Below are 16,094 nucleotides of genomic sequence, written 5' to 3'. Positions count from 1 at the left end.
CCAAGAATACTGCAATTAACAGCAATATTTACAGACAGTGTGTCGTCAGAAACCCTTTCAAATGGCTTGTTTTCCCTTGCAACCCCATTATCTAATGTGAAACAAACCTTAAACCAAGATCACATCTCCTTTGGAAGTAAGTTTGTATTGTCAAAAGGTAAATGATCAAAAGTCACTACCCCTTGTCTATCAGACTGAAAGACCAGAAAATGTTATATCACATGTCAGATCCCTAAAGCACTGTTAAACCCAATGTTGGAGTATTTACTGCAACTGTATCCCTATCTATCAAGGCCAGGATGCTGGCTAAACTACCTTAGCTAATAATTAATAAATGATATTTACTAGCTTTGGTAAAGTGCTTGTATCTATGTGCACTAGCATTATGAAAACATGGTTTGGAAACAGTCCTTTAAGAAGCAGATTTCTTTTTTGTTGGGGGCATCCCTTGGCACTTGTATATACTAAGCATGGTCCTTTTATTTACCTTTTCCATTGATGTTCTAGCTAGGTTAGCAGAAGAACAATAACTAGATGTTGAGAGAAAACAGAGTTCCAACCATCTAAATTCTTAAAAAAGCCTCGTGAGAGCCTTTGACTGTGAACAAAGAACAGTATCAAAATAGAAACTTCTGAAGGATAATTCTATCTAGAACAATCAATGGCACAGTATATTTTCCTAATAGACTGGCAACCTGGTGAATGGGACATTGTCACTGATTCATTGCAATGCTTCATATTCTAAGAAGCACCATGTTCAAGCATACTTTATGCACAGTTCTTTGCTCTCTGGAATTTATGTAAAAAAAAAATTAGGTATTGGAAAGCAAAACTAACAGTGTATAAGGGCATCTTTATGAATGGTTAGTTTTTGAGAATCCAGTATCCCTGCTGCTGGGGGTGTGGAGGACCTCATCTTCAATACAGTGGATAACTGAGGATTTTGCCCACTACAATTACTTTAATACCATGAGCTAGATTTTAAATGAAATGTAGGAAGTTTCAGGTTTTTTCCTCAAGAGATAATACATAATACCACCCACAGATCCCATTGGAAATTAAGTAGTGCATATTTCTTTGGAAAAGAAACCGAATAAACCTCCCACTTATTGTCACTTCATCATTGCAGTAGGAAAAGATACTGTCATATTTAACAGGTACACGTGATCAAGACAGCATCAGCCAAAAAAAAACAAAAACAAAAAAGATTGCTAGAGAATTTAAGCACCCAGGCAAGTCCTTATGTATCTATACAAAAACTGAGCTGGTTACCTAAGGCATGCTCCAAAAACCTCTATGAGGTCACCTAATGCTTGCAGGAATGGCTGCTGTTTTAAAAATAATTATCCAACTATCATTAGGGTAGAAAAAAAAAGATGCACCAATGAAGGAGATGGGAAAAAAAAAACTTTATAAACTGTACCCTGGCTGTCAAAAAGACTTCAGTGTCAGCTGCCATCTTGACATGAGGTTGCAATTCCTGTTACTGTACCTTTTTAGAGACAGGGAACATGCTTAATGAACTGGTCCCTCACTGGTTTTCATCAAGAAAGGCTAAATTTTAAATGGTTTGGGGGGGGGGGGGGGTTATTTGTATGGTTTTTTGTTTTTTAAAAAAGAAACATCTCAGCTTGCTCCAAAAATGTCCTTTTCTGATTCTGGAGACTGGGGCCTTGATATTTCAAACAGCTCCTGTGGTGACTGAGAGCTTCTTCTTGAGGTTAATATCCTTAGTATCTCCGCAAGCTGTTTTTCTATACTGCTCATTTTTGTGTTTAAAGCCTTGATGTCGTCTTTCAGCTCATGTTTTACTTCCAGCATGGCAGCCTGAAGAGTCTGTTCTGGGATAGGGTAAAAAGAATGCTTGACCTCTGTAAGGACAGGACTTCGGTCCTGAGGGCTCCTTGTCTCCCCAACATTGTCCAAGCGCAAGTCACTTTTTGTAATGCCACTGTCACAAGAGTCTGTCTTCTTCAGTGTAGTCTCTCCTGAAGTTTTAGTTCTTTCCGGTAAAGTCTCCATGGATTCTGCTTTGGATACTTTGTTCCAGTCTTCCCCCTTTCCACAAGCATCTTTGAATTTGGCCCAGCCTTTGCGTCTTGGGTAGTCACCGGACACTTTGCACCCTGCATAGTCTGATGTAGGGGCCTGCAATTTGGCATGATCGGGCACACCGGATGTTGAAGCAGACTGGTACGAACCAGGGGTTGCAGGGCTCTCCCTTACCGTTACAATGTTAGCTTTCACAACAGTGCGAGAGTGCTCAGCTAGAATGTTGCCCTTTTCCACATCCAGGTCATCTGGATCCCTCCCCCTTTCTGCCGCTAGCCGGGCTTCTTTCTGTTGCCTGAATCTTTGAAACAGCCGACGGACCGGGTGGTCTGGTGGTAGAATCAGAGGCGCTTCATTCTTCCTTTTCATCCTCTCTTCTTCTTCACGTTTGACATCACTGATCTTCCGGAACACAATCTGCAGAGAAGAAACATATTTCACACGGTTATGAATTACATAAAGGTTACAGTGGGGAGGAAAGGGGAGAAGTGAAGCTTGATCTCTATTAACACTATTAGAAGCAAAATGCTGCTAACTACAGCAGCGACAAACATTTTTGTTAATGTTACTGCTTTTCACTATTAAAATAGCCATTCTCATGTGTTTCCGCCTACTCATCCTTGAGCTCACTTACTGCACATCACGTGAGCTATGTAATCGTTTTAGTGCAACTCGGCTAGCTAAGTGGTTTGTACAACCAAGATTAACTCATATCCATGCTCATTTACAGTAGTCTCTGAGGTACTTGACTGAAATTGCTTTCCCTTTTGCTTCCTTTTCTTGTTACACTTGTCGTATGAGATAAAGGTTGATAAGTCATTCTGGAGGATAAAAGGCGTTTGAGTAGATGGACAAAATAACAGAATGATTCTCTGAGTCTACTCTGCTCATTGGAATGGGGGAAGCTGCCAAGGAGCTAATTATTAGAGCTAGTTGGAAAAACTTCAAAATTTGAAATATTTTTGACCAAAAAAAGGGACACATTTTTCATAAAAGGTTATCCTGTTTTTTGACCAGCTCTACTAACAACAACTTCTTGATCCTGTGGGCTGATCTGTGCCAGCAACAGCCCTTGTCTAGAAGCTGCTCTAACTTACACTATGGTGGGTGGTCCCATACTGCTCACAGGAAGAATATTCCCCTCAATAACAGTAGACTCATTATCACTGTTGGTATTTTCCAAGCAAGAAAACAGGGTGCACTCAAATCTGGTATTCAAGTAGTTTAGTTCCAAAATGTGATGTACATTAAGGCTGAGGTTTTCAAAGAGACCTACTACATGAGTTAAGTACGCAGCTCAAGGGAGTGGGGTGCCTAGTCCCCTTGGGTTCCTTAAAAAACCCCAGTCTAAAGTTATTGTAATACAGGAGAAAATATCCCTGAGGTTCCAAATATGAATTGAAACTGATTAAACAAACCCACCCCTCTGTCACAGAGGAATTTATATTAAAATACTCAGAAAAGGCACTGTTTTCGCACAACACCCAAGGTGAATGTTTTATGCTTGCTCTGCTAGCTCTAAAGCTCCTTGACATTCTCCTCAGTGTGGTGCAGGCATACAAAAAGAGAGCTGCATTAATTTCTGGGTAGTTAGAAAGGAGAGGAAGTCAGTAGTGGAAGAATCATTGAATGTTTGCCAAGTAGGAAAGGACAAAATTAGCAGGAAAGGACATTTTATTTTCAAGCTTTAAAGGGGAGTCTAAACATAAACTAAGAATGACAAAGTGTTTGACAGTGTCCTTTCAGGAAATCGCAATAATTAGGAAACTCAGACAAAGGAGTCTAATTTGCAAAAGGAGAGGCATGACACCCAGGCAGAGTAAATAATTAATACAGTGCTCCAAAATAAGAACTTGTCCACAGACAAAAGTTGCACCAGTTTAACTGAATTAAACCAATTTAGCTAAACTGATTTAACTTTGCACACAGATGCTCTGAGATCAGTTTAAACCTGATTTATACTGGCTTAGCACGTACCTGTTCCTCACAAGTGCAGTATGTACACAGATAAATTGGTGATGAGAAGTGGGCTAGAATCCCAACTACACCTAGGGAGGGCATATGGACTTTTGGTAGAGCTCGACATCAGCCCGCGGTTCCTGCAAACAGGGAGGGCCTCAAACTGTTTAAGCCTGGACATTGTAATTCAATTTGACAGTAAAAGCTGACCAAAGCTGCTACAAGTACATGCATGCAGGTGCTGAATCAACTGGTGACAGTTCTGGGAAGCAGCGGTATGTGCAAATCCTAGTTTGTGCAAGTTCTTGCATGCTGCACAGCAAAGGTATGCCAGGCTGCCGTGCTTCTGTACCAGAGTGACTGGAAGTTATGAACCAGCCCCAGAAGGTGGACGCTGTGGGGAAGGTTTTCAAGAGTGGGCAGTACCCAGCAGTTCCCATTGTTTTTCATTTAGGTACCTAAATGGGACCTGTTAAATGCTGAGCTCTTGAAAATGTGGCCACTGGCATAGTCTCCACATGGTGTGGTAGAGAGTCTCAAGCCCCAATGCACACCTATTCCTGTACTCCGAAAAGCACACGGTAAAACGGCGGGGGGTGGGGGTGGGAGGGAGACACGTGTAAAGAATGGGATGGTCTGAGACATCAGCTTATGCATGAGCTCATCCCCCTTATCGTAATCAAGCGCATCGCTACCTGTTTCAGTCTGCGAGAGGCAAGGCGGGGGAGCTAATATCTTTTATCAGACCAACTTCTGTTGGTGAGAGAGACAGTCTTTGGAGCTTACACAGAGCTCTTCTTCCAGTTACTGCTTAGGTGTTTCTCTAGGTCCCAGACAGCCGCAGAGCAGCACTCTTATTAATGCAAAAATCAGATCCCCCTGGACTCCCTGCCCTGTTCATCATCTTTTGCTGACATACCCTGTGCAGTACCCCGCACCCCTACTGAGCAGAATCAAACCCAAAATGTGTTGGTCTGGGGACTCCCCCTTAGGTTATTGTGCTGGCTCTTTTAGCTGAAGACGTGGGTAAGAAGCGAGATTCTGCTTTTTTAAATTTGTAAGAACGATGCCCAAATACACGTCAAAATATATCCGCTGCTCTGGCCGCTTTTCCAGTGCTGTGCTCTCTCACGGCTGCTCCTTACTGAACAGTTTGACTCCACTGAAGTTTTACGGTAACTGTGCAAAGCGAAGTGGTAATGAAAGAGGCTTTACAGGGCTGTATTTGGGGGTTTTGTTTGTGTTTGTTTTAAAGGGGATATTCAACTGTTTACAAAGAAACAAATGCAAATAGCTGTTTTGGGTGGATTGTTTTCTGATCAATTCTGAGGCAAAGAGGAAGATGGACAGACAGAGAGTATATGGGCTCTAAAGGAAGATGCAAGATCTGGAAAAGGAAGTCGTTTTTATTTCAGCTTTTTTTTTTTTCTAAAATTTTGCGTTGATTCCTTAGTGCAAAAGGGAGAGGTGCTTTTACAAAGTTGTCTTATCAAGCGTGTAACACAGCGGCCTGCATATTAGCTAGTTTAACTGAAATGACAATGATGCTCTATAATGGGCTGAAGATAACGAGCAAACTATATCGTGGTTCCTAGCAGCAACCCCCAGCCCTATATTTCAGGCTCTACAAATGCTACATCGCTTGCTGTATTCGTTTTGCTATCGTTCACAATGAATTATAGGGGAAACATCCCATCTGTATGTTGGAAGATTTAGCGTTTTTGCTTACCTAGAAGGAGATTATTGTAACAGCTTGCATACAGGGTATGAGATTTGATCACCCTTGAAAGCACAGTGCCACGGTGCCAGGACAGATGCTCCGCCCCTTAGATACCTGTTCAGTATTGCACAATTTTCTTGATGGATTGCAAGGATTTCAGCCTAGAACAACAGGTTACTGCCAATAGCACGAGGCAGGCTACTTAACGAGTATGAAATCCTATGCTCCAATTAAAAAAGGCCATTCTGCTAAATCAGTGACCAACCTACACCTGGGGTTAGCTTGTGCTTTTAGAAACTACAGCCTAAACTGGGGATGGGGGAGTGTGGAGCAGCTGCTCAGCAGGAGCTGGTCCTGGAAGCAATCCAGCTGCCTCAACCTAAATGCTGCTAGGGCCGGGGACTAATGGGACTAAACTATCCCACTCTCCTGCAGCAGCTCAACCTTGCTGCCACTATGGAAGGGAAGCCAAGGTCATGGTCTTTTCGGGAGTCAAGTACTGCTGCTGGCATTAGATGCGTGCGTCCTTTGCACTGCCCGCTCGATCTGAGGCTGGGCTCTACAAAAGGACGGAGGGAGTAGGCTTCTCCGTGTGGTTTCTCCAACCCTTCTTGTGCACCTGAGAGGGGTTGGTCACGGTCTGGTCTGTTTAGTTAAGCAGAGTAGAGAGGTGTGCTACATTTTGCTCGTTGAAATGAAAGCACAGGACAGAGTCGTGCTTGATGTGTTCCAAGAATCTAGCCCCCCTTCCATCATCATCCATTTGAGTTCACCAGAGGGATGTGCTTGTCATACCTGAAGTGCCGTTAATCGCACCTTCATAACCCTGCAACTCTCTACTCTGTCACATCTTTATTCCATCACTACTGATAGGACATTAAGATTAACAAACAGCGTGACTTCAGAAATATACGTAAAAGAGAGAGCAGTGAACCAGTGACGATATATTTTAAAACTGCTCTTCTGCAGTCAAAACTTTACAACAGGCAGCTCGGTGGGTATGTTTTTTTCTTCAAACAACATGGTGTGGGTCAAATGCAATACACACGAGCAGAAAAGCTGGTCAAAAATGCTTTTAAAATTTTATTTCAAAGTCTGCATCAATAAACATGAGTTTTCCTGAAACAAGGCTGCAATACTAGTGACAAATGCCTCAGTATCCCCTTTCCAGGGAGCCCACTGTGCTTTAAACATCCTCTACATGCCTGCTGCAGCTCATTCAGATCTCACTTCTGACATCTCATGTGTAAGAAATGAGAGGGAGGAAATGAAGCAAAATAAGCAAAAATATTTAACAGTGCAGTCGAGGTATATACTTGTCTTACTGTGTAACCATGTGATCTTAGTGGCGGGTAGGTGCCTGACTCCCACTGAATGTCACATATTCCTTATAAAAAATCATCCTATCTAAGGTTATTCTGGATGTTTTCATTATCCATATAAATACATCATCCTTTGTAGACACCTACTAAGTTCCTGGCCTCAGTGAGATCTTGTGGCAATGAGCTGCGCAGGTTATTTATGTACTGTGTAATAAGTATTTCCTTTTATGAGTTGTAAATCCGCTGCTTTTCAGTTACATTGAATGTCTGCTTGTCCCTTGAATGAAGGGAAACAGCAGATAGGGAACTCTGATTTTTCTCTCTCTATTGCTCACTATCGTCTATGTATGTCCCATTTTAGTCTCTTCTCTGAACAGTGAGATTCTTCAAACTGTCCTCATATAGAATTATTGCCCTGTCTCTGATTATTTTCCATCTTCAACACACTGTTGTTTGGGGACATTTGTTTAACACTTATGAGTACTAAGTGTTCCATTTTCACTTAGGAGCCTAGGTCTCTTGCAAGTCGATGGGATTTAGGCGCCTAATGCCTATGTCACTTTTGGAAATGGGCTTTATGCTCCTAAGTCATTTAGGCACTTTTGAAAACGCTACCTCTTAACTCAAAGTAATGTTTGGTATTAAGTTTCTTTGTCTTTTTAATGAGCAGTTTATTGGTCCTTCTGAGAAGGAGAAATCCTTGTAGGATTTCAAAGTTACAATAATTTAAAATGCTACAAGTTAATATTGCAAGTGAGAATTGCTGCACTGGGTAGCTCATATTTTCATTTTAGTTGTTCTCAGAGTTAAGAAATTTTTATCTTAAACTGGTCCACTGGCAGTACAGAACTGATTTAAATTTGATGTTTAATTCTGTTACCAGTACAGACGCTCCCTGGGTTACGCAAGACCCGATTTACGCAAATTCACACTTATGGAAAATGTTCCGTAAGATAGAAAAAGGAAGGGTTTTCGTTTGTTTGTTTGTTTTTTGGTGTAATGTTTGGGAATACGTTTCCAACTTATGCAAACTTTGAGTTACACAAGGCTTTCTGGAACGGAACAATTGAGTAAGTCGGGGAGCGCCTGTAAATTCTGCAGTCTGCAGCTTGATACACTTTACACATAATTTAACCCAATCCTGAGGTTGTTCAAACACCCTGTAGAATTCCCATAGTGTTTCACATTTTAATGCTGTACCATGCTTACTGCACCATGATTCATGAGATAAAAACAAAACAAAACAAAAAGCCCTCCGTTGAACCGCATGAGGTACTCTTCTATTAAAACACTATGGCCTGGAATATAGACTTGGTAGGATCTTTCCGATAGGAGACGATCAATATGTTTGCACAGCTTGAAAAGCTAAGGGCTCGCTGAATGGACCCAAAGGAAGTCTGAGATTGTCATTTTAAGGAAGGAATCTCAGAGAGCTCTCTCATTACACAGGAAAAAGAGGGTAAGTAGAATGTGCTTGATAGGAAGACCAGTCTAAAGTACCACTGGGGTTCTTCCCACTCCCCGTTATTCCCATTACATAAGTGGTTTTCAATTAAAATTGCTGGGGATTCAGTTAAATGACCTGGAATGGTATGTGGTCCCAAAGTTCTCTCATGGTGAATAGGTGCTGATCAGACCGTGTTGCATAGTAGTAACCAGACTGGAAAGTGTGATTAAAAATGGAAAATATATGGATTCAATGAATAGGGACCATATTGGCTTCAGGAATAGTCTTACTAAAAACAATAATGGTGGAGAAACAATATTGGAAGTATCCCAGAGAGGCTCAAACGTTAAACTTACCTGGACATTCATTGGCCTAGGCACACAAGCAACGTGAGTCTGAGAGACCTGGAAATAGCTTTTGTTGGGTATGAGAAGGAAAACGCTTGATGTTTTTATAGCATTGTATTATGGAATCTGCTTCAGTTAGAGATACTGATTTTAACCAAAGCAGAACTTTACCTGTTTCGAACTAAAACATATTTCGGAACAATGGGCAAAGACTCTAGGATGGTTCTTACACTTGTGCTGCACAGGGTCCGCCTCACCACCACCTAGAAACATATTCCTCTCTGGAGGTGTCACTTAGCTTGTACTCACTAGCAATCTTCTGGATCAAAATTTCACACTCTACTCAGAGACTGAAGCCATTATAAAGGTGAGCACCAGTTATATGCGTTATTTATATCGCTAACATAAAAGTCTAGGCACTGCTGTAGCACGGCATCCTCTTCAAGCACTGAAGCACAGAGCTAATAGGGGGAAAAGGTTTGCAGCAGTAGCTCCTTAACTCCCTCGAAGGCTATATTGGGGCACTGGATGAGAGGAAAGAAGGTGGGGAGTGTGCAAAAAGAGAGGGTGAGGATAAGGAGAGGAAAAATATCCTATCTAAAAAAGAAAAGGAGGACTAGAGGCACCTTAGAGACTAACCAATTTATTTGAGCATAAGCTTTCGTGAGCTACAGCTCCCTGCATCACAAAAGCTTATGCTCAAATAAATTGGTTAGTCTCTAAGGTGCCACAAGTCCTCCTTTTCTTTTTGCGAATACAGACTAACATGGCTGCTACTCTGAAACCTATCCTATCTAAAGGGCTCAAATTGATATTAGATCTTGAAGAAATAAAGGGCTGAATTCAGAGGTCATGTAAGGTGTGTGTGCAGGACTCCAATTAGGATCACCTAGGTGTACAGTATAGCTCCACCTCCGTGAGCTGCCATCTCATGTTCCAGAATCTCACCTTCAATTTAAAAATAGGTTTCTGCAACTTAATAGTTGCAAAAAAATCTTCAAATCAGCCAGGAGCGTAACTATTGCAGAGATGTCAGGCTGAGTTTGCTGAGAGCCTGAAAAAATAGCTCAGAGGGGTGTACTGCCTACAGTCATTTCAATAAGGCTTTTACTGATATGTCCTATCATGGAGACAAAGTCCAACAGAAGATATTACCTCACCCATCTTGTCTCTCTCATATTCCAGTACCAACATGGCTACAACAACAGTGTAAACAAAAATGTCTAATTATGATAGTTTAAATGTCGCCATTGATAACTATTTTACTACTGATCAAAGCATTTAAGAAGCAGGTGAAAGACATGCAAGAGGTATGTCCAGTTCATCAGCCATAGTATAGATCCATCGGCCTATATCTCAGCACGTGCACTAGAGAGGTCCATGAGGAAAAATAGTAGGCTATATCCATTATCTTCTCCATACTCTTGACCTGACCTCTTAGATGTGGTACTGTGGGTTTTTCTTTGCAGCGTAGAAGTACCCTTAGAGACAAAGGCCAAGATATTTTAAAATGGTGTCTAGTGTTAGGAGCCTAATTTCAAATTTAGGCCCTTAACTAAGTATCTGATTCTCAAAAATGTTGTATGCCCAATGACTCCTATTAAAGTCAATAGGAAATGTGGGGTGGACAGCACTTTTCAAAATCAGGCCACTTATTTAAAAGCCTCAGTATAGCACCTGCGAGTACAACTTCCAGAGGGACTTGTATTTCTAACTCCTTCAGGCACTTCTTAAAATGTTATCTTTAGGAACCCAGCTTTCAGCATTTACTTCCGAAAATCTCAGCCAAAGTGTCATGGGCAGTTAGACACTACCATGATGGGAACCGTTTTAGACATGACAGACCATGACAACTTTTTACTGATGATAATTTATAAGCAAAGCCACAAAGTTCAGAACTTAATTTCAGATCTTATTTCTACCCTAACTAAAGCTTTGGAGATGTTAAAATTATTTCCCAGACACCATCTTCTTCCACCCCACATAGCAGTGGCGAAGCTCTCACACCCACACAGAGTACTTAGATGGCTTAACCAAACATATGATCCTTAAAAAAAACACTTGTCCTTCAACCACTTCCACTTGCCAGCTCTCTGCTCCCTAGTTACTCTTCCCATCCCAATGCTGGACTAAATATAAATCTCTTTCAGAAACAAAAAACTGCGCCAGTTCAAGAAGCAGAGTAGATGCCAGTAAATTAGAAAGAACTTTGGAAAGGAATATTGGGTTCAATTTAACTTATTTTCCCCCAACTTTATTTTTCTTTCACATTTTAGTGGAATATCACAGATCAAATGATCAGCCGGGGGAGAAAGGGAAAAAGTTTTCATGTATGGATTATATCAAGAACAAACAACATTCCTGTCTAGCAGACCAAAGGAAATATCAGATTTATGAAGCTGAGTAAATACCTGCAGTTAATTACTGAAAGAACACTGAAGAATAACAGTCTGGCTTTAACAAAGCCCCATATTCCCCTTGACAGACTCAGCAACCATCTAAATTATTTCAGAAATCATAAATCCGTGACGCTTTCCTACATCCACACTGCAAGAGCAACAACAAAAGCAAGCCTTTTATTTACATGCAGTGGGGAAATTAACAAAGGAAAAAGCTTTTCAAGGACTAGTTAATGAGTTTCAAGAGAAAGACAGAAAAATTCCTATCTGGATACAGCTTTGGAAGGGTGTGACACTTTGCACCTCAGAGTAGCACCCCGGAACCCCCATGGTCACCACTCTGTTGTTATATGTTTTGTACAAAGTATTCCTGGTGAGGTATCATTTTAAAAGTCTTGATCTGCTGAACATTAATATCCTGTTGAATTGTATGTACTAACATTGTATGGAAAGTTATGAAATATTGCTATATGCCTTACTGAAATATGGTATGAGGTTGGGAACATCCACAAGCTAGGCTTTCAGTTACAACACAGGAGGGCCAGACAGCACTGATGGCCCATCAAGGAAAGAATCCACTATCCCTGAGACTCCTTAGAGACAGGTACGCAATGGGGACTGCCTGACCACCCACACCACAGCAAGGATCTTTCTAGTAGCAGGAAGGAAGTATAAAAGAGGGAGAGTGAATCATCAATTGGCCTTCCTCTCTCTCCCCCCCCCCCATTTCAACACCTGGAAGCACATCTGGAAGACAAAGACTTTGAACTGGAGAAGTTTGGTGCCAGGCTGGAAAGTAGTCCCAGCTTGTGTATTGAAGATCCTGAACCTGCTTGTACCATCTGCCAGAGTAAGGCACTGCTTGATTCAAATCTGCTTAGTTTGCAGAATTGAGACTGAATTTATTTTTATTTCTTAAGTAACCAACTTCGATCTCTCTGCCTGCTACTTATAATGACTTAAAATCTATCTTTCTGTAGTTAATAAACCTGTTTTATATTTTACCTAAAACAGTGTGTTTTGGTTGAAGTGCTTGGGGGAATCTCAGCTCAGATTACAAAGGCTGGTCCATGTCCACTTTCCTATGAAGAAGAGGCAAACTGGGTAATGAGCTTACACTGGCCAGGCTTCTGACCAGTGGTGAGCTGGAGATGGTTTGCGCGAACCGGTTGTTAAATTCTGAAGCCGGTTTAGAACCAATTGTTAAAGGGGTGGGCAAACTCCGGCCCATGGGCCACATCCGGTCCGTGGAACCATCCTGTCTGGCCCGCCTGAGCTCTCTGCTGGGGAGGCTCCCCTGAGAATCCCTTTTTAATTTTTACTCACCCGGAGGCGCGCCGGGTCTTCGGCGGCACTTCGGCGGCAGGTCCTTCAGTGCTGCTGAAGACCTGGAGCGACTTAAGGAACCGGTTCTTCAGCTTTTGGCAGCTCATCACTGCTTCTGACCAGTGCAAGACGATATAGTTCTGGGGCGCAAGACTGGGGCATTGGGGTGAATTGGCTGAGCCTCCCTATTGCTAGTTCTTGAGTGACTGGGAGATCATCCACGTAACTCGGTTGGGTATGTCCCTGCCTGTGGACGTCTGGGTAAATGCAGTGCCTGGCAGAGGCTTGTAGCTTGATATCAACATCACAATGTGAGAGGCAGCCCAGGTTGGCGAATTTGGAGGGCTCAGTGGTTCCACCATCCAGGTTGCAACCCAGGGACCCTGTCACAAGGGGCTGATCTAAGAGGAGAGGAAAAGCAGCCAACCAAACAGTTGCAATAATAATTGCTGATGTAATTCATGAATGCCCATATGTTATCTTAAGACAATTAACCCATTTAGAAATAGTCTAAGGGTCCAATTTGGCTCTCATTGAAGGCAAAGGCCAAACACCTCCAGACTCCAAGAAGGATAGGATTAGTCCCTAAAACTGCAACAATACATGAGCAATAATCCAGATAAGAAATATACTGAATGATGTTACTGTACCTCAGCCATTATAATCTAGTACAACCAGGCAAGTGAAGTGGGAAAGAGAGAGAGAGTTTGTAATGAAAAAAAACAGGTAAGATCCTCAACTTCCTCATATTCATAATCTGCATTTTTTTGTTCAAGGGTAAAAAAAAAAATTCCTGGAGGAGTTTAGCTTTAGAGACTCTGTTCCCTTCCTCCTCATAAAATGTTAGACCACCATGAATGACTTATTCAAGCCAGTTTTCAGTGTTGTTGTAGCTATGTTGGTACCAGGATACTAGAGAGACACGGTGGATGAGGTAATTTCTTTTACTGTACCAACTTCTGTTGGTGAAAGAGACAAGCTTTTGAGCTACACAGAACTCTTCTTTAGGCCCGTGTAGCTTGAAGACTCATCTCTTTCATCAACAGAAGTTGGTCCAGTGAATGATATTACCTCATCCCCTTGTCTTCTTTATTTTAGTCAGGAGTAAAATGTCATGCTCAATCCTTTCACATGCAAAACAGTTTGTCAACACTTTCTTTTTCTTCTTGAGTGGCAAGATCCAAGAAAGAGTGAGTCCTTTGGCTTTTACAAGTTCTTTCTTTTGTGGTGTAACACTTTTTTCTTTATTCAGACAGTGCTGGTACTGTCCATGGTGCTTTATGGACAGAAGAAAGATAATAAGCCAGATTCTGATCTCTGTTACATTGGTATAAATCTAGTCCAGAACAACTCCACTGACATCAGTAGACTTACTTTGGTATAACAGAGGTCAAAATCTGTCCCAAAGTTGCTCTGAACAATAAGGAATTTTGAGTAGTTCAGTCTACCTCAGTCCTTCCCATTGGAGAAGGTAGTCAGAGATTTCCTTAGATTAGCTCCTGAAAGTCCCCCATTTGACAGAAAGCAGGTAATTGGCAACATCAAACTTCATGATGTTAGGGAAGAAATGGCCAATCATGTGGCCGCAGTCCTTCAAAGGCTTGGTACATACCTAATTTTAAGTGGGACTACTCATAATAAGTAAAGCTAAGTACACGCATAACTCTTTGCAAGATCAGGGCCTACGTTATTAAAAGAGAGAGAGAGATCCTTTTGGTGATTCCCAGTCAGATCTAATTTTCAAGGTATTAACATCTATCTGCTATCTTCTTCCCTTTAAATAATCATAGGGGACATATCCTAAAGTATTTACTCAGTCCATATTGAGGAAACATTCCATTGCAGCTCATGGAAGTACTGCATTGCAGAAGTAAAGCTTAGAGGAAAATCTGAGTAAGGGCTTTGAGAGCTGAACCTCTGACAAAACAGCCTGTTCAGATATTTACTTCAAGAGAGCCAGATATACCACCATTGTACCCTGGTCTGCACATGCACAAATGGGAACTCCATCTAAGGGGAGGGAGTATGATACAGCGATTAGTGCGAAACACTTGGTAAGTAACCTTGGCATGGCTTTGCAGTTTGTCTAGTTTGAATGAAACAACACAAATCCTATGCCCGGATGACAGGTTTCAGAGTAGCAGCCATGTTAGTCTGTATTCGCAAAAAGAAAAGGAGGATTTGTGGCACCTTAGAGACTAACAAATTTATTTGAGCATGAGCTTTCCTGAGCTACAGCTTACTTCATCGGATGCAGCTCACGAAAGCTTATGCTCAAATAAATTTGTTAGTCTCTGAGGTGCCACAAGTACTCCTTTTCTATGTCCGGATGGAGGCAGAAAGACTGTTTTGCACACCGTTACACTGTTGTACTTAGCATCTGGGAGTTTGTTGTTTTCTCACTCCATCCAACATTTCACACAAGGAGAGAAATTAAAGGGGTGGGCAAGTCAGTTTTTCTAAAGTTGGTGTGAGTTGGCTGTATTTAAATTAATGCACAATGCTGTCGGAAATTCAAGTTTTGTGGCTGAAATCTTAGAATTGCATATGGAGCAGAACTTCGATGCTGGTCAGTCATTTTTTTTTTATTAAGTTAAATTCTTAATCAAATAAAATAATAACCCACGTTCCACTCGTGAACATACATTTTACAGACCCACCTTGTCTCTCTAATATCCTGGGACTGACAAGGCTACAGAAAGACTCCATATCTTTCATAGACACAGACACCATAATTTGGGAAGTGTTACTCTACACTTAATCAAACACACAGGCAGCCTCAAAGATCAGCACAAGTATAATCACATCAACAAAATGAACAACAATCCTCAAGGAGAGGAAGTTACTTCACATTTGCTAACATCAAGAGCAGTGCTCCATTGACAATATTTGATATTGTAATGAACTGGCTATTGTGTATGTATACACAGCCCTCCACTGGATGGAATCAGAACTGTTCAGCAGTGTGTCATAGATCCCAGACTGTTAACAACTAATGGAGAGTCTGCATCGCAGGTGGAGGGGAACTATTATTTTGAAGCAGGAGGATCCAAATGGTCTTTCCACTGTGACTTTGAGAGCCTGATCCAAGACCCACTGAAATCAGTGGAAAGTCTCCCATTGACTTCATTGGGCTTTGGATACAGTCCTGTATCACCATAGTGTGTAGCATACTGACAGTTGTGAAGTTCCTAGTTAGCCATGGATCTATTACTCTACAAACTCCCCCCAACTTCCCATCCTCACACCTCTATAGCACACACAGGCAGTGCCAGGACTTGGCAGTTCTTCCTTAATGTGAGCTGCAAATAACATGGTAGTATTCTGCTCTCATTGTTAATAATTCTCTTTTACAAATACAAAAACACCTACAGAGTCTGCAAGCCCTAGATATCATAAACAATTAAAAGCTTAAATTACTTGATGCGGTCTGCACAGAAAATGGACTTATGTGTGAGGAAAACAATCACCAAGAAACCATTTATTACTACCCAGCCCATCTAACATCTGCTGGGAATTGAT

General features: G+C 41.6%; 1 protein-coding gene across 1 annotated transcript in view; it reads right to left on the bottom strand.

Moving 5' to 3' along the window:
- Positions 1 to 1,626: 1,626 nt before the first annotated feature.
- Positions 1,627 to 16,094, bottom strand: part of KCNH1 (potassium voltage-gated channel subfamily H member 1) — a 312,945-nt gene continuing 298,477 nt past the window's right edge. The window contains exon 11 of the mRNA XM_078851976.1: positions 1,627 to 2,469. Coding sequence (XP_078708102.1) covers positions 1,627 to 2,469 — 843 coding nt within the window. The remainder of the gene's footprint in view (positions 2,470 to 16,094) is intronic.

This window comes from Lepidochelys kempii, chromosome 3 (assembly GCF_965140285.1).
Source record: "Lepidochelys kempii isolate rLepKem1 chromosome 3, rLepKem1.hap1, whole genome shotgun sequence".
Classification (NCBI taxonomy): domain Eukaryota; kingdom Metazoa; phylum Chordata; order Testudines; family Cheloniidae; genus Lepidochelys; species Lepidochelys kempii.
This window is presented reverse-complemented; position numbering and strand designations above follow the sequence as displayed.